The sequence below is a fragment of the Lepisosteus oculatus genome, chromosome 5 (genome assembly GCF_040954835.1).
Source record: "Lepisosteus oculatus isolate fLepOcu1 chromosome 5, fLepOcu1.hap2, whole genome shotgun sequence".
Taxonomy (NCBI): domain Eukaryota; kingdom Metazoa; phylum Chordata; class Actinopteri; order Semionotiformes; family Lepisosteidae; genus Lepisosteus; species Lepisosteus oculatus.
The window spans coordinates 36,554,049-36,575,370 of NC_090700.1; the positions used below are offsets into that span (position 1 = coordinate 36,554,049).

General features: G+C 41.6%; 1 protein-coding gene across 4 annotated transcripts in view; it reads right to left on the reverse strand.

Moving 5' to 3' along the window:
* The window catches only part of LOC102698535 (calcium/calmodulin-dependent protein kinase type 1D), a 48,394-nt gene that overhangs the window by 11,786 nt on the left and 15,286 nt on the right, over positions 1-21,322 (reverse strand). The window contains exons 1-2 of one of the 4 annotated variants that reach the window (XM_015342753.2): positions 4,785-4,889; positions 934-1,051 (exon numbers count right to left, since the gene is read on the reverse strand). In XM_015342753.2, coding sequence (XP_015198239.1) covers positions 934-1,025 — 92 coding nt within the window. In that variant the 5' untranslated portion in view covers positions 1,026-1,051; positions 4,785-4,889. The other 3 variants (XM_015342754.2, XM_015342752.2, XM_069190330.1) reach the window with 3 other exon arrangements.

Genomic DNA, 21,322 nt, shown 5'->3' on the forward strand with positions numbered 1-21,322 from the left:
ATGATCAAAGTCTGTTTTCAGACCCCGCTCTTGAAGGACGAGAACACTGGCAGTGTCAGTTGTATAGACAGGTTTCTGTCTTTGGAAACACCGAATGTCTGCAGGTCTCATTTAATCCACACCAACAAGCTGATGGAAGTGAGAGGCACCGACTGTGAAATCCCCAAAACAATGAAAGACCTGAAGAACTGCTTGGAACCGCTGTCTTTGTCAGCACGACACAAGACATTAGAACTTCCTCTAACGTTCTATTATCCCACTCATCCTGGTCTCAGAAAATGTACATACCAATATGGTGTTTGATTAATTAGGTTTGAATTACTTGCTTCAACCTCTGGAATCTCTTAATTGAATTAAAGGTGAGGAGAACAATGTGCCATGATTGCTTAATAAATCCACAGTGCAACTTTACTGTGGATGTAGAGCTGATTTTCACAATCCTTTCTTACTGTGAAAGAGCACCTTCCACAGCTTTTGATTCATATAAGATCAAATTCTACCAGCGAATGCTGAAGAGTCAAGGAGCAAGACCAGCTGTGGAAGACCCCTTGAGAGTAGCAGTATAATTAACTGGTGGGTCTCACTGAAGGAGACAGGAGTTCCCTGCACAGTCCGGTCCACCTGCTGCAGCAAACTGAGCTCTTCAATCTGATTGGGACTGGTTATCAGACACGATCAAGGCTGTGAAAGATTATCACCTGGTAGCCAAGCCTGCTTTACTGGGTGCTTGTCATGCAGATCTTCAACAAATCCGGTTATTGAATCTGGTTGCTTGCAGTTAAAATACTGAATCCACTTCTAAAGAGTAAAGGTTACACTGCCCAGCTGCTGGACATTGCCAGTTCTGTGTTTTGGGGGGTATAGTCATTGCTGTATTTTTAAGTATTTTTATTTGGGGGGCGCAGAAGAGGAGGGGGTTTCTGCTGTACTTACGATCCTAGCACCTCCGTGAACTCGAAGACATCCCGGATGTTGTCTGTCACTTTCTTCCAGGTGCTGCTGTCCTGTCCTTCTTTGCGGCCCATTGTGGTTTGAGTTTCTGCAGGGATTTCTGTCGAAGGAAGAATGGGGGTTTTAACAGGAGTTAAACAATACACTGTATTTTTTTTCCTGCTGGATTTGGCTGCTGTTCCACCTCTAGACTGTCAATGTTTAGTGCCCGTTTCTAGGGCACTTCTCGCACAGTTTCAAACACGTAGGGAACGGAATGCAATTGTTTTTCATTTGTCTTAAAGGAGCCTTCAAAAGGCACCAAGGAAATTTTATTTCATCTCTCCATAAACTGCACACATCCTTAAGATTACGGGCCCTCTAAATGTAAGACTCTCTGTACCTTTGCTTCCTTGCCTGTGCATTACCAGACTTTCACTTTACTTTCTGGAACAGTAAAACGTCCTTTTCAGCTTTTTACAAAAACACTAAGCCCATTTAGTATCTCTTAACATGAAGAGTCTCTCCTCAATGGCCTCCTTGTTATTCTCCTCAGTATCTGGTAGCAGGTCTAACTAAAGCTGCTCTTTAAGTTACTGATTTACTTCATTCACACAGCCCATCTGACACTTCTAGTTTTCTGAATGCTGCGTTTTTACTTTTTGTATCATGCATGATATTTTACCATGCGGTTTCTCGGATTTCACTGAGCATGGCTGGTTAGTAATGCCAATGTTAGTTTACAATTAACAGGTATGGGATTACAAGATTTGTTTTGGCACTGATATTTAAAATTGCATTCTGTCTGTTTTTTTTTTTAATAGGAGCTTACATTGATTACAAATAGTTTGTGTAATGGGTTTGGGACTTTCTCGTCTGCTGATGGATGAAGGGTATAATCACTGTCCTAATCACCTGCACAGACAGATGACATTGTCTGTCAGACTGTCTCAGCTCGACAATAAGCACGCACGCACACTGCAGCAAGCTAATATTCATGGTGGAGCTAACAAGCTGATGCAGTGAACTTCAGCAGAGAGGCGGGTTTATTTCATTTTCCTTTCTGCTTGACTTATCTGGTTGCTTTTTACAGAAAGAACTCCATTCTGTTGAGCCTGACAAACTGACAGGCAGGCAAATGATTTAGGAACAGAAGCTCTGGGGAAAAAAAACTTGGAACTCTGAACTTTTATATAAAGAAAGAGACTGCGGACAATTTCCTACACCTGCCACATTCAACAAACTGACAGTGAAGGTGGTACTGATCCTGGGCCAATCAAAGGGACTGTTGTTCCCCCCAACATACAGTTAACACGGCATCATAATATTGCCTTACTTAGTCAATGGTTGCCAAGCAAACCTTTCTCTTTTAAAACAACAACCTTACCAGTGACATAGAGAAAGTCTGGCCAAATCTACCTTATGTGAAAAGTGCAAACATGCAATAAACACCTATGATTTGCATTAACATCCTGAAATAGAACTGGATTAACATTGCAGGAATGGCACTAGTACAGTAAGTTACCTTCCACTAGTGATGCGCGGGTCGGCTTTTTTTTTTTACCCGCACCCGCCCGACCCGATCTAATTTATTTTTTTTAACCCGAGGCCGCCCGGCCCGCGGGTGTGAGTCAACCCGCGCATCACTACCTTACACAGCACTCTCAGAGTTTTTATAAAGGAATAGCATTTTGTCGATCTCTGTTCTTATAATACTCTGGGGTAAATAGCGGTGTTTTACTATCCCGGGCTAAAACACAATATCTTCATTTTCAGTTTTGATGGCACCAGAAAAAGTGCTCTGGTGCATCTTTTCCCTTCTCAGAACTGTGGTTCACAAAGGTCTCGGGTGAGCAGGTTCCAAGGATGCTTCGCTAGGATATGCGCATGCTTTTATGAGCTGTACTGCATTTGCGTACAAAGATTCACAATGTGCAACACTCCTGCCTTGGAAGAAACTGTATGAATCGATTTGTTCAGTACCCACAAGTATCTCTTAAAATCCCGGGGCCGTTGCCCATTGATTAAACCACCTGTACAGCATTGCATAAACAAAATAAAATGAAATATTTAAAATTTATGTCATCACTGCATTGCGTCATAATATAGTAAATTTTGCTAAACAAAACACTTAAACCACATTAAAGACCACACTAGCAGTGAGATACAGCGGATCAATAACACCACGCAGATCAAAATAACCCGAAAACGCTTAACGTTTCAAGAACGTCTTTCCTGCTGCTGTAGAAAGACCTTCCTCAGGTTGTGACAAGATGACCTCCACCCTTTAGATAAACCGCTGATCAATGTACAAATTTAGAAGGCGATTTGAATTCAAACGGTGACTTGCAGTGAGCGGACGTAAGATAGAACCCTTCGTCCTCTCTAGATGCGCTCGATATGAAATGTAATTAGATATGCGGAAGTTACGGTTTTCAAAAACAAAATACAGCATGATACTGAAATAGGCACATCAGAAATAATACGCTACTGGCTCAATGAGGCTCTGGCACCGAGTTAAAAGAATACAAATCACAAAATAAATTCCAAAAGGATGCAGCAAACAACTTTTTTTAGCATTGAAATTCAAACGACAACAATACCAGCATCGGTTCCCATCTGCTTAGTTTCTCCACTTAATATCGATCCGCGCTCCCTCCTCTGTGAAGATCACGCTAGTACTGCGCTCCCTACGCTGTTAAATGTTTTCCGTGTCTAAGCCGCCCCAGAGCGTGTCAGTGAGTTGTCATCCTATTTGCGCTTTCAGCTAGAATGGAGGATCAGCTCAGCATCATTCGCGCAATTCCTTGTGTAAATCCAGGTTCTCTTTGTAATAACGCAGTAAGATCAGGCACTTATTACTAGAAGAGGGAAGGGGGATGAGCCTGAAAGTACAAAGGCACCTAGTTAACAGTTCATAAAAACGTCAATTTCGTTTTACAACAAGCTGCAATTATAATTAAACGTTTTCCCCTAATTTCGTCGATGTTTTTAAAATTAAAATAAAAAAGAGCTATGTGAACTAGACAGAAAAAAAAACTATTTCTGGCACTCTTGTGCATTAACTTAACTCCGTTAAAAAACACACAACTATCTGACTTTTTATACACATACTAATTTTAATGGGTTTTTTTTGTGCCTCTGCTCATAGCGTTCGAATCGAGATGAGTCGTGAAAGTTCTGCGTTAATAAGAAACAATAGTTTTCAAGGTCTGAGTGGGAAAACGAGGCGATGCTAAATTGTTCCCATAGAAACGAGCATTATCAAGTCAATTATCAGCATCTGTCCACGAAAACGAAGTACGTGGTATTGGAAAGATTATTTTATAATATCTGCTGAGAAAGAAACGCCCTGGTTGTCCAAAGTACCAAAAAACCTGAAGGAGGAAAAGTTTATTTTAAATCAAACATCCATTTTATACTTGCTGCACTTAATTACGTGCTCTTAAATCTTAAATCTCTTAAAATAAATGTACTTTTCATTACGCACCAAAAAGTATCAAAATACTTGTATCTGACTTTTCTAGGTTAACAGAAACAATGGTGTGCAACTCATTATTTTTGCAGCAGGAAAACCCTGTCAAGACCTATCGCCTAAATACTAGATCAAGACTTGTTCCTCGTATTCATGTTCAATACATCCATTTATCAATTTTGCAATCATAATAATCTGTGGTCTAGAAATGATATCTATTGCGATTATTGATATTAAAAATAAATCAGGAATTAACGTATATTACCTTTCGTACGGGAGTGCTGCGATTACTAAGGTTCCCAAAGAACTGTCTACTTAGTATAGCACGACGATTGTTGTGAATGTATAGCGGTTTAGCAGCGTCTTTCCTGTCGCTTACCTGGAGCAAAAAAGCGCAAATCCTTTTGCTCTGCTCCGACTCTCCTGCTCAAAGCTCGATGAGGTCTGTGGGGATTAGAGTCGCGAGCTGCACGGAAATAGCCCGCGCCAGAATCCAGAGATTACAGAAGAGGTGAAAAGTGCCTTACCTCGTTTGTTACATTTGACATGACGTGTGATGTCCTTATAGCCCAGAGCTCTTTTATAATTCTTCATGCACTGAAGGGAAAAATAAATCCCACTTTCAGGTAGACTAACAGCCTACCCTTGTAATTATACTGCTTAAAGAGAAAAATAAGGATGCCCTACTAGTTAAATGACCACAAAATATCTTCTACTTTAATGTCAAAGTTTATACGGAATCGTTATGTTTATCGATATCTTTATTACTTGCTTTATTGCTATGCTACAAATTATGTCCAACGGTGAAAGCCAGCGTACCACACATTATTATTTTATTAGGAACATTTGCGTTTACTAGACGACGTAAGAACACAGATGGAATTACTTTCTCAGGCTTCAACTTAATAAGGTGAACAATCTTCGGAGACTTGTTGGCTTCAGTAATCAATTACTTTTTATTTAGTGATCGTATTTTCAGATCAAAGACTTGTCAAGGAAGACTGCTGACAGGAGGGTGAATATCTTGCGTGATAAAAACGGAAAGAGTGGATATAAAGTTATTTAGAGACAAGTTCATTGATTTTAGTCCTGAGCAAAGAATCACAGAGCATGTGTACTTTTATAGAAATAAGGCCAGACACCTTCAATCGTGGTCCTGGAGGGGTTGTCTATCTGTAAAATTTCTAGGTCTCTTGTAAAGCACCAGCTACTGAAGAGCTGGGAGCCAATTAAGCCTGTAACGAGCTGATTTGGGTCCTTAAGAGATGAGCAGGAATGGAGATCTGCAGACACCGTTCGAGGTCTGGGAAGCCTTCCTAAACTTGCATTCTGCAGCTGCAAAGGATAGTGTAGCACTGAGTCAAGCTCAGTAGAAGATATAAGAGTTATGATGCTGTGAACTAACGAAAGAAACTTTGCTCAATGCATGCATTCATCATACGCTCCTTGAATAAAAGTGTTCCACTACTGAGAAAAGTTTGTGAAACCCCAATATAAACATGGAAATTAATTGCTCTTCATGGCAGCCGGGCCTAATCAACAAAAATAGTTATATATGTAAGTGCTATGCAGATATTCCTATTCTTGTTGTTATTTTGTGCATGGATGTTTAATTATTTACACTGTCTATCAAAGACACAATGCTGGAATAATATCGCCCCCATTGAGAAATTCTCCAGTATTTGTTTTTGAAAACCTTTCGGCACTACACACTGTATGGTTACATACTGTACAACTAATTTAGGATTAATCCTCACCTTGCCTGACTTCTGAAAACTGAGGCCTCTGTTCTTAGTGGAACTGGCACACTGTGTGGGAGATTGAGCAGATACATTGGCCACACAGGTTGCTAGACAACACACACACACCTGTGGGAAGGGACAACATTCTAGAATTTTCAGCAATCATTCCAGGGCACATGGGATTGGCCACGCAGGTCTCATCTCGCTGCACAGCGACAGCTGTTGATTGATTGTACAAAAGGACGTGCTCTGCAGCATGCTGATTAAAGCCCTACAAACAAGCCCAGCCACATGCTGGAGTACATGAAAAACAGCTCAACTTGGGCCTTGAATGACACAATGAGTCCTTTGGCTAATTGCAAGTCATCTGCCCTGCTGTAGCTTCACAACCTGAGGTGTACCACAAGCCAGAGTGCAGAATATAGCTGACTCAACACTGTTTCTTGAGTGACCAAAGCCAGGCTAAATGAACTAAACAGGATGAAAAGCAAAGGTTATAGGTTGTTTAGAATGCTGCAGCTCACTAATTAGACAGGCCTGAAACTCTGTGACCAGAATTAACTAACATTTCATGGCTTAAACACACAAAAAGCTAAATGGTGATGGTGACATCTTACATTCCAGATTCTCTCAAACTGCTAATTCCTTCATGCCTTCCGCTGAAGGAAGCCTGGTCTCTCTCCCAGGTTCCAGAGCCTGCATGCAGTGTGGTAGGGCATTTTGCATTTATAAACCCCAGTTTGCTAATCCCCTCCCTGCTCAAGATATTAATGGCCTTAGTCTGTTGAAATTGAGAATATCAGTTATAAAATATCTTCTGTCTTTCCCCTCCGATTAGTTCAGTCTTCCCCTTGAGTGATCTCTGATTTATCAAAGCTGCAGTTATTTTTTTTTTCAAGTGTTTCTATTATAAAAAGCTCTATTTAAATAAAGGTGTTGCTGTGTCCCTGTTTGGACCTGAGACCTTGAAACAAGGTGAGCCGGATTCTGCAGAAAAAAGGAAAATACGTCCCAGAAGAAAATAAGCTACAGCTGTTAGAGATCTAGGGAGCCTTTTAATTTAATGAAGGCACACCTGCATGCTCTGAACAAACTCTGTGCAGTAGATCCAGAAAACGTGTCAGTTTTTAACATGAAGTGTTTTTATCACTTACACACTTTATACAGCCAAAATTGTTTTAATGGGCACTGATATTCAAATAGGATTATTACATAATTTTATCTCAAAATTGGATTAAGTTCATGCATGCCTTGATGTCAGTTAAGAGCGAATGTGCTTTGGGATTCACTGAATAAGAATTTATGCTTATGTATAATAAAATGTAACACAGGCTTTTGTCACTAGGAAGCTTATGAAGGGTTATTAATATCAGGCATTCATACAGAGGTTCCCACCAAATATTAGTGACAATGCACTAAGATACCTTTATAACATGGGACACATCCTATCCAATTATCTGTCACCATTAATATTACAGACATTGCAGTGAGCTAACCATGCATAATACAGCACAATACTAATCTGTACATGATGCAACTAATCCTGAAAACACTAACTAGCTGGATACATGGTAATAACATCTGTTATTAAATTTGTCTGACTTCTTTATCCAAAGAAACACACAGTAATATAACATTTCTTTAAAATAAATCATGTGTATTGTAACACTATCTTACCAATCTTAGAAACAGGTATAGTAGTAAACTGTGCATTAAGGAGTACAATGTTTGAGAGTCTATATTTCCATATTTTGACACCCAAAGAAGGCTTCACAGCTGAAACGTTTCTTTTCTTCTCTTTTCAGCATGGAATAAACCTTTACTTTTTCATCTAAATTTCAACAACTACCACTAGAAATCAGTCTTCCTTTAATCCAGAAATATGGATGCACCAGAGGTAAAACAGGGATCCAAAGAGAATTTTGCCTTATATAAGAAATTGGTGAGGCAGAAGGAAGTAGTAACCTTTAGCCCTTCATAACCAAGTACAAGTCTGAGGAATAAAAATTAATCCCACTGGATAATTCTGAGGATCCAATACCCTCATGATCAGACTATCAACCCCACTCACCAGCAGGTAAAAAGTCTGCTTCTCACCCACTAACTCACTCTGCGCTTGAACAAATCAAGGGCTCTTGACATCATGGGTTGAGGAATTAGAGGCGCGTCTACAGTCAGAGATGTGACTGAGCCAAAGACTAGCTGTCCGACTAGACTGTCGCTTCTGCAATTCTGGACACAGATCAGAATCCAATTTGCATTTCTCTGGACAGATGTAACAATATGGAGAAGGAAGGGGCTAGGAGGAAACAGAGTGAGAGAGTCACTGAGTCAGTGCGAGTGGGCCCCTTTCTGTGCTACGGGTGGGGCTCTCGAGTGCCCCACCTCCCAGTACTGTTGAGCTGTGTCAGCACCCCTCCTGGAGTGGCAGGTACAAGCGCCGTGAGGCAAAGATGGCTCACTGGAACAATGCAGCTGCTCACTGTCTAACTGCCGGCCCGTGAGCTAACAGCGAAACCAAAAGGTTTTCTTTCCAAATAGAGCAAATTGTTTGGAATTAAATCCCTTCCGTGACAGTCATCGATTGTTTCATGCTTTTCGAGTCAGTCACTTCCAAGAGCCTGGAGCTCCACTTTTATCCCATTCGACCAGGTTATCTGGTCGAAAGTAGCAACTGGTTGATTAAGGAGTTCAAATACACCAGCTCTGAGACTAGGTTACAGGGCTGTGCCTACTGAATTCACAAGGGCACTTTGCCCTTCGTGGGTGACATTATATTGCTGACTTTAATATAGAAATATAAAAACTGACAAGTTGAGAAAATAACTGGTATGTTAAAGTTGCCTTCTATGACAAGAGCTGGCTGGTAGACGATCACTTTGCAGATTGATGCCTGGTTATAACAATACAAGCCAATAAGATTACATCTTAAGTTATTAATAACTCGCTATGACCCCTTGTAAGCCTACTAATCACACTGGACTTTGGTTATATAGTGCTGCATTATGCATGAGTAGAGATTCCAAAGTATTGTCTTGTACAACAAGAACAACACATGCCTCAGATAACCCCAATTTTGAACTAAGAAGCTTTCTTCAATGTAAGTCATCCTACACATTAAAAAAGGCAATGCCACTATATAATTGATTTTAGCTCTTTAGAGAGACTGAAGATGTGGAGATTCTGACTCGTGTTCATCAAACTCCTGTTTTCTTTTCATTTCCCTGATTATAAAAACAACAAGTTTTGAGACAGACTACTGCATGATGATTGCACCACAGAGAGAAAGTACAGCGTTTAAATTTCACAGTAGCTCTTTGTACACCAATATTCCAGCCACCCTCTTGCCATTGTGAGATCACGGCTGGCCTTGATGATATAACCTGCCAGGTCTGTGTGGAGACAGAGTCTGCTGTTGCCATGGGTACAGCCCTTGAGAAGGACTTCCAGCCCTGCCTTGTGATTTAGAGGGAAGGCTGAGAGTGAGGAAACAAGATAAACAAGTTTAATACAGATAACTTTCACAATTGTTGTTGCTAGTCTGCTTCCTTCAGTTTAAATGCTTTAATAAAAAAAGTAGAAAACAGTTCGGAAAGACATGCACAACTGACATTACAGTACACATTAGGTGACACTATTAGTCTGTTATGAAGTAGTTTTCGGAGGAGCATACGTTAAACATGGTATGGACGTGGACTCATTGGATAGGTCAATAAGTAGATATGTTAGTGATCTGATCTGGACAACAGGAAACCAAGTCAAGGCAGCTCACATATAGCTTCCCCTGCTGGTAACTGTTTGTCAGAGCAGGCAGGAAACACCTTTAACTACGAAGAAAGCCCAGAGCAAAGCCAGGGCTCCAAACCAAAGAGAACTTATTCATACAGAGGGCACAGTTTGCTAACGGAGACAAAAATTTAGCAACAAATGCAGATAAAAACCAGAGGTCAGAATTTTCAATTTTCCCTCTGACTATCAGCCCTACAGAAAAGCATCTATCGCTGATCCCCAACACTGCAATACCTGTGGCACTGTTTTTCTATCAATCTGCTATCCCAGGGACCGGGGGGACACATCAGCCAGCACCATGCACCCCCTCAAGCTCAGACCTCAACGTTACGAGGAAAGAGCCCCCCATGAGTGCAATTAACGATGATGCATTAAGTAACATTCTGAACAACGCCTTATGTTACTGTTCTTCCATCCAAACAGGTCAAATTCCCCTTTGTAATAGTTTTATTCTTGACTGTTCCCCACAGAAGCTGGCTTGAATTCAAGCTGTCAGATTACTGAGGTCTACCCCTGCCACTGGCTCACACTGATGTTTTTGTTTCTTAAGATCTATGTTATTTAAATTGTTGTTGCTGCTGCTGTTCTGTGTTTATGTTTTTGGTGCTTCCTTAATGTCTGTGTATTGGAGCATACGTGCAAATAAACATTTCATTGCACTTGTACAAATGACAATAAACTGGACTGAAGTGAACATGCCCCGGCATGTTCTAGGCTGCGAGTCTGTGACTATCTGGGTGGCGGGGTAGTATGTGTTGGGGTGTGAGGGCTTTCCTAATGCTCATCAAACCACATGTACATTAACCTGATACAGAGAGCCAGCAGGAGCTGTGGCCCTACCTCTCTCTCACCCCACACATTAGCAGGAGCTTATCCGAGATTCCAACACCATTATAATTTTAAAATACGGTCTGATAAATAGTCAAGCCAGTAGTCACGCTGTATTTGTCTTAAGAGCTCAGATAGCAACTAGATGCTAAGTACTTATATAACTAATTCTGGCTGGCCTTAGCAGGCAGTGTCCACTCATGTGAAAGACTGGGATTGAGTCTGGCTCTCCAACAGATTTGCAGGGATGTTTCACAATTCATAGTTTATTTTTTAACCAGGATGCTGAATTTACTTGTGAATGAATACAAGTGTTTTATGCCTTGTAAAGGATTAGCATGGGTTCTGCTCTCTCTGTCAACAGCCAGGGATTTTTACTTTTTTTTTTTACCTTAGCATCCCAGCAGATTCCAGTGGAGACGGAGAAAGCAGTTAAATGATTGAAGATCCAAATGTTCAGAGTTGTATCCCATAAAGTAATCACCAGGCTGAGCTGATTATCTGCTTTATCCTGTTGTTTCATGAAATGCTCGTCTACATGCAGGTGACACTGTTAAAAGAAAGTCTTTTGTTTCCCTGGCTTAATTCATTGCTGGTGAATTGCTGCTCAATCTGCCTTCAAGAGCTAGAATTCAATTACTCTTGAACCAGATGGAGGTTTCGTTTTCCTTCTCTGAATCATAAGCAATCACAGGTTTCCGAAGCCTGTAGAGTTTCCTACTCTGTATGGTCTAATTAATTCCCACTGTGCTGCAGCTAACTGTGGCAGAGTCAGGCACCATCTGTAATTCAGAGTCAACAGACTATAATGAACTTCTTTAGGGGATGGAAAACAAAATGAACATCAAAAGCAAAAACAAAGTTAATTAAAAAAAATTGTTGCACCACGACACAAAACTGCTTTGTGTCCTGCTGCGACAATAGGATGTTGAAAGCTCACACTTTTCTTTTCTCCTTTTTTGGCTGTATTTGTACACAGATGAAAGGGAAATTGAATGGATCCCTAGGTGCTGTGTGCAGAGGCGGGTCACCCCCAGCCCAGCCAAGGAAACAGAGCCTGGAAGAGGAAGTCTGGAGCAATTTAAGGTTCCATTGAAATAATGCTGCTAATTGCACTGTCACCGCCTGCTCAGCAGGACATTCTTCGCCCCTGCCCACGTGAACGGCCCTTCTCCAACTGCGCATCTCAGGCAATTTCTCCCCTGCTCCTGGAGAGCCAGGATCCGCTTGGTCTTATAGGCTTCAGCTGCTTTTAAAGATGAGCAATAGGTAGAAGACGCAGTTGAAGTCAGCAAGTTAAGTGCTCTGTTTTTAGGGGTTGTGGACCTTGAGGCAAGAAGACCACCTCAATTCTAGGCCTAAATGGTGTCTTAACTAAAGCATCTAAAGATTGATTCAACACAGTGAAATTGTTCCATATTTTTTAGAAACTGGTGATTAAATGGTGACCTACAAAGCCTGCTGGAGGTGGAGACCCTGGGCCTAGAGAAATAAAATCAAGTTGAGACTTACATACACCTCTAGGGTGTGAAGAATGACATGCAAGTCTGTCCAGAACTAATACACAAGGTAACACAGCACATTTTGGAGCTCTGAGTGAGTGATTGAATGGGGAATTGAAGTCTGTGATGTCCAATACTGTACACACAACAGGATCTCTGGTTTGATAAGCCATTAGGAGTACTGGGATATTAAACTATTACTGTCCCATTATAAAATAGCAGATAGCACCGACTATCAGAGAAAACCCGGAGGAAAAAAAATGTTTTTTACACAGCTTGTTGCATTTTTATAGACATTAACAATAATTTAATGTGAATTTTGATAGCGTAGAATAAATTCGTCTGAAAATATAACTTTTTAACTGACAACGTCTGAAATACGGGCTTTATCCTCGGTGCGGTTCTTCCTTTGCAAACATTTCGTTTTGTTTAAAGGGACGAGGCGTTTCCTTTAATCGTGGGTTTTTTGTAAACCATTTTATTTATAAACAAACTTTTATTTTCCAAACTTTTATTTCCCAGAAAACGACATTGAAGATGCAATGCTATCATGGATTACCAACGGAAGGCAAGAAGAAGCCCAGGACAAAACCAGTTTGAAAAGTTTCTCGCTTCGATCTGGAGCAGCTGCAACGCTTTTCCGAACCAGACTGGTTTTACAGTCTTCCACCACTAGGTGGAACCCTCACACAATCGAGTAAAAGGTGCCAAGCAGATCACTTCCTCGCTAGACCCGGTGTGCCCAACGTCCGTTCCATTAAATCTCAAGGCTTGCCTGCTTAATTGTTTAATTAAACCCTTGTGATACAGATAACCTAAACTCAGGGACTAGCAGCAGCAAGGACTTGCAATGGTAGAGATGGTCCTTGGTTAGACAGTCATTTGTTATGCCGAACACAAGCCCAAGGACAAGCAGTATCTACCAGTGTCAAGGCTTAGTTAGCAGCACTGAATTTCAAATGTGGCTCTCCATGATTTATACTGTATGATCAGGTCCATAGCTAACATGGGTTTTTCCCTCATGGGTATTACAAGTATCCAAAAATAATAATTAATAATAATAATTACTTACATTTATAAAGCGCTTTTCTGGACACTCCACTCAAAGCGCTTTACAGATAATGGGGACTCCCCTCCACCACCACCAATGTGCAGCATCCACCTGGATGATCCGACAGCAGCCATAGTGCGCCAGAACGCCCACCACACATCAGCTATCAGTGGGGAGGAGAGCAGAGTAATGAAGCCAATTCATAGATGGAGATTATTAGGAGGCCATGATTGGTAAAGGCCAATGGGACAATGGGAAATTTGGCCAGGACGCCAGGGTTACACCCCTACTCTTTTCGAGAAATGGCCTGGAATTTTTAATTACCACGGAGGGTCAGGACCTCGGTTTTACATCTCATCCGAAGGACGGCGCCTGTTTACAGTATAGTGTCCCTGTCGCTATACTGGGGCATTAGGACCCACATAGACCGCAGGGTGAGCGCCCCCTACTGGCCCCACTAACACCTCTTCCAGCAGCAACCTTAGTTTTTCCCAGGAGGTCTCCCATCCAGGTACTGACCAGGCTCACACCTGCTGAGCTTCAGTGGGTTAAAAACGAACAAGCTACTCAACCATTTTGTTGAAGATGGGATCCAAACAGCTATTGAAAGAAGCCAGGGTGAGATCCTTTCATCAAAATTAACAAAACACTCTAGATAGTCTGAATGGCCTCCTCTCAATTGTAATCTTTGTATTACATTTCAAAACGCAGTGCTTAAGGTTGCTGAAGAAGAGAACTCATTGTTTCACCGCCCTGTGAGTTGACATTCTGTGTTATGTATAGTAGAGAGCTTTATCATTCTGGTGTTTTTGTAGGCTGGACTTTTCAGAGAGTGAGAGAGAGAGCAAATTGCTGTGTTGTTTCCTCCATGGAGGAAACGCACAACAAAGCATTAGCAAACAAAATAAGCAAACTGAATTAATTTGTCAATTTTAACAGCCATCAGTTCCAAAAAGAAGTGAATTCCTCTTTATTAAAAGATCTGTTAATGTTGCACAGAAAGCAGGTATCCTACACATACTTTAAAAAGCAAACCTATTTCAACCTATTGGTTAGCTTCTTCAAGAGGTTTGTCCCAAAGCCTGATTCACATGTTGCAGACCTCTATCCTGCAAAATAGTATTAAACGTCTGAAAAATAACATGACATATTGTGATCAGCTGAAACAGGATGGCCATTTTACACAAGCAGGCCAGCAAGTTATTTTACACCAGAAGTGCTGTAGATATCAAGAACGCTTTTGAAAGGCCGCAGGTAGATCTATTGTGCTTTGGGCTGGGGGTGTAGGACTGCCCCCAGTACTATTGTGCTTGCTTTGATCGCAGACAAGTCTTTCAGCCTGAGGACATGTCAACATAAGAACAAAGGGGAGCCATGCGGCTCATCCAGCAACTAACCAATTGGAGATCTCATCCAGTCTTGAAAGGACAAAATGTGAACACTCTTCTCTAAAACCGTCTCGTCTCTCTGGTCTCAGTCCCAGAGTAGCAGCTGAAAATGAAGTGGATTCAAACCTCCTCCACTGGTTTCCATTACAAAGAAGTCCAAACCGGAAACAAAACAAGAACACACAAGCTGAATACATCTTTCTGGGTAAAGGGTGTTGCTCTTGTTATTCATGCCCAGGATTAAAATTCAATCGGCTAGCAAATGAGGACGTCTGAGTCAGGTCTAAAATGAACAATGCACATTCAGTGTGGTGGCTTTCTGTAGGCCTGCACACACCTGTGAAATCTCTGGGATAAGAATAGCTCAACTTGAAGGGGTCCCTAAGCCATTACTAATAAAGTACTGTGAATAGTGTTCATCCAGACGAAGACCCCATGTCAAGGGCATCCCAATCAGCTAGCATGTACCCCCAACCAAAACCACCCCCCTATTTGATTTGTTTTTATACTGGGCAGGGTCCACAGATGTGTTATGTACTCCAGGTGGGGATTATTAACAAGTGAAGTGCCAGAGGCTGTGCATATGGTGGTCTCTAGTGTCAGCTCCTTAGCATTGCAGTCTTTTTGCACCCTGCCACTAGTACTGCTCTTTAGCCACACTATCTGAACAGTTTTAATTCTTACCATTTTTTGTAAGACCCTTGTTTTTCTCTTCCAGTTTTATAGAAGTTCTCTTTTTTTTTACTCTATTGTACCTGCACATTTGTTCCTTGCACTTACACGTAAAGTACATTTTGTCAGTTGGCAGTTGCTTCAACATAAGTAAGGGCTTCTGCCAAGGTAATAAGTTACATTCTGTTTTTTAAGTCATGTAACAGGCACAGGTGAGTTTGCTATGCTGTTGACTGCAGCCCAACACCCTGCTAAGGTGCCCATGCAGGGTGCCAGAGGCTACGTGTTAGTGCCTGCAGGCCCACTGTTCTACCAGGCCACCATCTGTGTCAGCTCAGCTTGCATGGCCTTGGCACAAAGCCACATGACACTTAACGCCAGATAGAAACACTCTGTCCTCAACCCCACCGACACCACACCACCCTCCCCCAACCCTGTCTCCCGTCCCTGTCCTCTCATTATAATCGAACTCGGAGGAATTACATTTTGTCATTTCCTATTATTTCTCAGTCGCCTCACCACAGCCGGTCGCTCCAGAGACACAGCAGCGACAGGTTGACCGGTTTCCATGCGCAACAGAAGACACGATGTCCCCCAAATCTGAAGAGATGAGTGTATCTGAATATCAATGCCAGATACCCCACAGAGGAGCAAAATAGAAAAGACAAGCTTTTGTTTTGCTAAAACATTATGCAAAGGCATAGTCGTATTAATGCCCACGGTAAGCACACAGGCTGCTGATTAAAAAACAAATTGGAACAATCACTTCTTCTCACGTCTGTTACTTGACGATGGCTGTTTATCCTAACAAACAGAAACACCTATTTTCTTTAAATTTAAGACAAACATTTTGTACCCTGTGTGGATATTTCATAAACTGGCCCTCATGGATAGAAAAGTGGAAAAGAAAAAAATACATTTTAAAAAGAACCATCCGCAAAGTTTTAGAACTACGGAAAGCTTTGTCACATTACATCTACTTCAGAAAATCAACTTTCACGCTCCTCCATTTAGCACATCTGATCTAGTTTTTTGCATAAATATTTTTTGTGGAAAATCCTGTTTGAAGACTTGAAATCTTTGTGCTGCAAGGGTGTATAGATTTTAAGATGTAACGTATCTTTTAAGCTGCATGCGTGGCATTCCTCTTTTTAAAAGGGCCCATTGTGAGAAAGTCATATTTTCAGGGCAAAAAACATGTGCTGTGGTCTCTCTGCTCAACAGAAATGGAGACGGGTCACTTCTTTTAATGTGACAAATGTGTATGCAGAAACAAAAAAGGGAAATACTGAGCTATTCTTGGACTTAACAGAAACTGACTGTGCAAACCTCCCATGGGAATTTCTTAATTCAAGCGTTCATCAAGCGACTGACCAAGAACATGGCTCAGATTGATGCTGCGTCGGAACGCCAGAAGATTACAGTTAAAACTCGATTGTTGTGGGTGAACAAAGCCTGCAGTATTCCGTATTTACATTTGAAGTTACTGAAATTTCCCTGGATTACAGCTATTAATCATTATGTGAACCCGACTAAACCACTACAATCACAGCCTTTTTGATCTAATCTCTTGGCCACGCTGCCCTGATTTGTCAATAAGACTGCCTGCCTCAACGAAGCCCAGACATTTCCAGGCCCGTCTGTGCTGCAGTTGCTCCCCTGACAAATCTTCCATCTCCAACCTAGGCTTGACTGCATCCTGCAGGCCCAGGCCTTTCTCTCAAACCTTAAAGCAGCCTTCGCTCTGTCGTTTCTCTCACATTCCTAGCAAACAGCCCAATCTGCCTCTGACTATCTCAGCTATGGGCACATGTCTCTGGCAAGCTTTATTCTTACTACCTGTAGAATAAAACACAACGTATTCAATCCAACACAATCTCCTGCACAAAATAATCTCTAAAAAACATTTTCTTAAACTTCATCTTCTAAAGCAGGATTCCTAGAAGGAGTAGCATCTTCTGAGTTGTATTCAACCCACAATCCTAGTTACATTATTGAATTAGCTGCATAATCATAATACTTCTAACCAGGCATGGACTTGTATATATCTTTACAACTGTAACTGTATCCTTTATTGAAGTTAATGTGTCATCCACTGTAGATGATTTTAAGGAAAAATCCTACATTCGTCTAATCTAGAAAACAATTGTTGCTTAATTGACCACTCAGGCTAGAAAAAAAAAACAGAAGACACAAGACCCTCTAGAAACTGAGTTTGAAACCCCTGTTTCATTTTTTCACTTTGAACATCACATCCAGACTGATTTCAATTGTTAACCAATAAAACTCTACCAGACACCCCACCCCATCACAGCTTTTAGCGATGAAACCCATTATCTTCCAGGCTATTCTTTCAACCTATTGACCCCCTCCAGTCCCCAGTGCCTATCGTTATCCCAGCCAGTCTCTGTGCAGTCTAGAGCTCAAATTACTGCTAAACCAGCATGATGGTCTAAGCACTTGACCACATGGATCCCCACTCTATCTCACTGGAGCAGCAGAAGGGGCCCCTAAGCCACAGCCACCCCTCCCCTCCTCAGAGCCCCCTCTCTTCTTCTCCTTGTAGGCTTTCTTTTCTGGCTGCATTGCTGCTGTTGGGCTTGAAGATTGGGGTCAATTTGCATCAGGGAAAAAAGTCCCCATCTTATTTGAATTTCAGAGGCACAAAGCTGCACTCTGAGGGAGAATGGTTCCTCAGGGAGTAATGGAGGGGTGTTGAACTGGGTCTTTAACATGCTATCCCAGGTTTTTCTTGTCACTCTAACATTAGTCCTTCTCCTGGTAGTATTGTACTGATAATACCCCCCTCCAATGCCCGCCGCTGGCTCCTGGTTAGTGTACTGACACCAGTACAGCTGCCTAAGAGTTTGAACACCCCCGCTTGACTACTGAGTATAAAGCTGCAACAACTCACAGGAGCTCTTCCTTGTATCTGCTAGTTCATGTAAAATACTCTTTACAAGCCACCCCTTGGTCTCAGTCTTTTTAGGTCAACGAAGCTACTAATCTGCAAGTAAAGGGATTAATTATTAAATGCAAATCCATTCAATTAACTGTAAATCTGTCAGTTGTAGCCCTTATTCAATTTCTCATTCCAGTGAATTCAGATCTCAGTCTGATACCTTCTTGGGCTCAGATAAGATCAACATGCAAATCACTTTTTTACAGCATAGAGTAGGATGATTCGGCTAGCTCTGCATGTTTATCGTTATTTAGACTACACACTATTCTCTCCGCAATACTGCAAATTGTGAGGAATCCTAACAACCACAGCTACTAATAAAGAACAGAAAAATCTGCTGATTGCCAGATTACTGAAAAGAGCCTAATAGAGTATGTCTTTGTGGAGTTGTTTTTCCTATAGCTAACCTAGGAATGAGAGATTAAGACAGCACTATCTCAGACTTTGGTTTTGAGCAAAGCAGCATTTCACTAATTCAAGAAATGATTATTCAGCAAACCTTTACAATCTCATGTTTACAATGTGTTAATCAAATGGTGAAGCAACAAGGTTTCACCCACCAGAATAAATAATATATCAGTGTTTTGAGAAGGCACGTCCAGAAATCATCCCTCATGCTGGCCTGCTTTTTCTTTCATCCCCTTGGGTGTTTTGAACACAGAGCTAGCTATGCAAGCTTTTGAAACAAAACTCTCATCTGAAACAAAAGCTACAGAATAGAAAAAGGGCACAGAGCATGTGGCCTTAATACACCTGAGGTAAGGTGGCTTGTAAGTTTCTTGAAATTGTACTTATTAGATTTTCAGTACCGTGCTTATGTTACATGCTTAAGAAGTGCTAATCTAAAATGTCTTACGTATAAACAGACTAAAATAAGTTTAGTCAAGGTATGAAATATGAAACCTCATTTCTCATCACACCCACGCACTATTTAGAAGGCTTTTGTATTTCCTGTTACTGTGTTTCTAAGTGCTAGAGCAGGCTCTCAGGGTTGTGCTCGATGTTTCAGTTGTGCCAGAGGTCGAGAGGTTTGTTTTTCATCATTACTGACATGTTCTGTGTTCAGCTCTTTTCTTAGGCTAGTCACGTACACTAGGCTACTGCACTGCCTTTTATGGTGACTCCTTTATCACAAGGAACAAAAGCTCAGTGCTTGGGCACTTGTGTATTCATTCTGATAACTACTTCTTCACAACAAATGAAGTATAAACCAAACACTGATGTGCTCAAATTAACATGAATGATCTTGGATGTAGGGTGGCTGAAGGCACTGAATCGTGTCAATAGCTCTTAGGAAAGCGTGCCTGCTTGTAAAACATAGTCTAGCATCTTCACATCTGCTGTTTTTCGGTGGTGCTTCTTGCAGTCACTGGGACACTATGTTTGGGTAATCAGGTTCTCTGAAACTCACAACAAATGGAAACTCCACCCATGTGGTGGTCATGTGACCATTCCTGCCCCAGCAACAAAGCACTGATTGGCTGGCTTGCAGACACGCTTACCACCCCTCCTCCATCACCACCACCAGCAGCAGCAGCAAGAGAAGAAAGGAAAATGAGGAAGTATTGGGCAGATGTACAGAGATGAAATTGCGGTGTGCAATGAAGGCTTCCTTTACCGTCACATTCTGAAAAGGGGGGAGATATTGCCAGTTTGCTTTCTGTAGAGAAATAACAACCCAGATTTATGTCATAGTCACATCTATTGCATAAGATGACCGTCACCCTGCTATATACATGTACTTGTCTGATATTGTTATTGTTAGTATTAGAAACGGTATGTGAAACTAACCTTTGAGGAGCTGGCTGGTGTAACAGGCTGTTGAGCCCAATGCATAAGACAGCCATTTCTTGGATTTTTTATATCAACAAGAAACACTCCTCTGTTATCCACCTCCTCCACTCCAGGTACGATCCTACCACAAGAATCTGTCATCGACAGATCTGACACCTCACTGTTCACCTCAACCTCAGGAGGTCCCAGTCCCAGCCCTGAAGAACTCCGGGTTTTCAGTCCAGCCACCACTGTAGGTTACCAGGGTGGGTAGATCCAAACCTCCAGGGACAGAGACCAGCAGGTTTTCCACTTAGCAGCTGATAAAGACCTAAAGCAATAGTTGACCTAGAAGTTTAATCTACAACATTAGACTTCTTATCCAAAGCAAACAGTTTGTTCACGGAAGACCTTGAAGGCCTCAAGGACAGGAATCATCCGTCCCTTGACCTAAACCATTATTTTATACGGGCCTGCGTCAGATTTAAACTTCTTGTCAGTTTTCAGAGACTTGTTCACACAGGTCAAGAGGGGGCTCTGGTCAATCCTGAGCTATGAGAGCTGCAAAGTGTTCATGTTTTTTTTTTTTAGCCATTACTAAACTAAAACGACCATCTTAATGGATCTAGAAAAATGAGCGGCCGTCCTGTAAACAATGCTGATGGCGTCTGGTCACCCTACTCCCATTTTCAGCACCGGCATCGACACGTACACCGATTGAAATAAGTTGAAATCAGGGAATATTAACTTGCAATGAACTCATTCTTAAACGGGTTCTTCTCCATTTTAAGCAACTGCCACTGGGTTAAAATGCTTTTAAAGGAGGGAAGATTGGTAAAATCCTTTAAAGTCTGAGGTGCAGCTGTCTTACTCTCTGGCACAGCTGATGGTTTAAAAATACATCGGCACTTCCAAGCATTCCACTAACCGCCAAAACATCACCCCACTCAGCGCTAGAGGACCGTGAAGAATTACAGATTACAATTGGCAAATTCCTCTGTTCCAAAACAGCTCAACAGACATTGCTGTTTGGTAAAGGGAATGAGAGGAAAACAGAGCTTCCTGCTATCAGAGACCCTAGCATCTCCTCACTATATAAAGCTGACCTCCAGCTTGCATGTGTCCATACAACGGTATGCAATCTCTGACCACACGATAACCCATCCTCACTCCTGTTAGACAGAGATCACATTGTCTGCCTTTTTTCCCC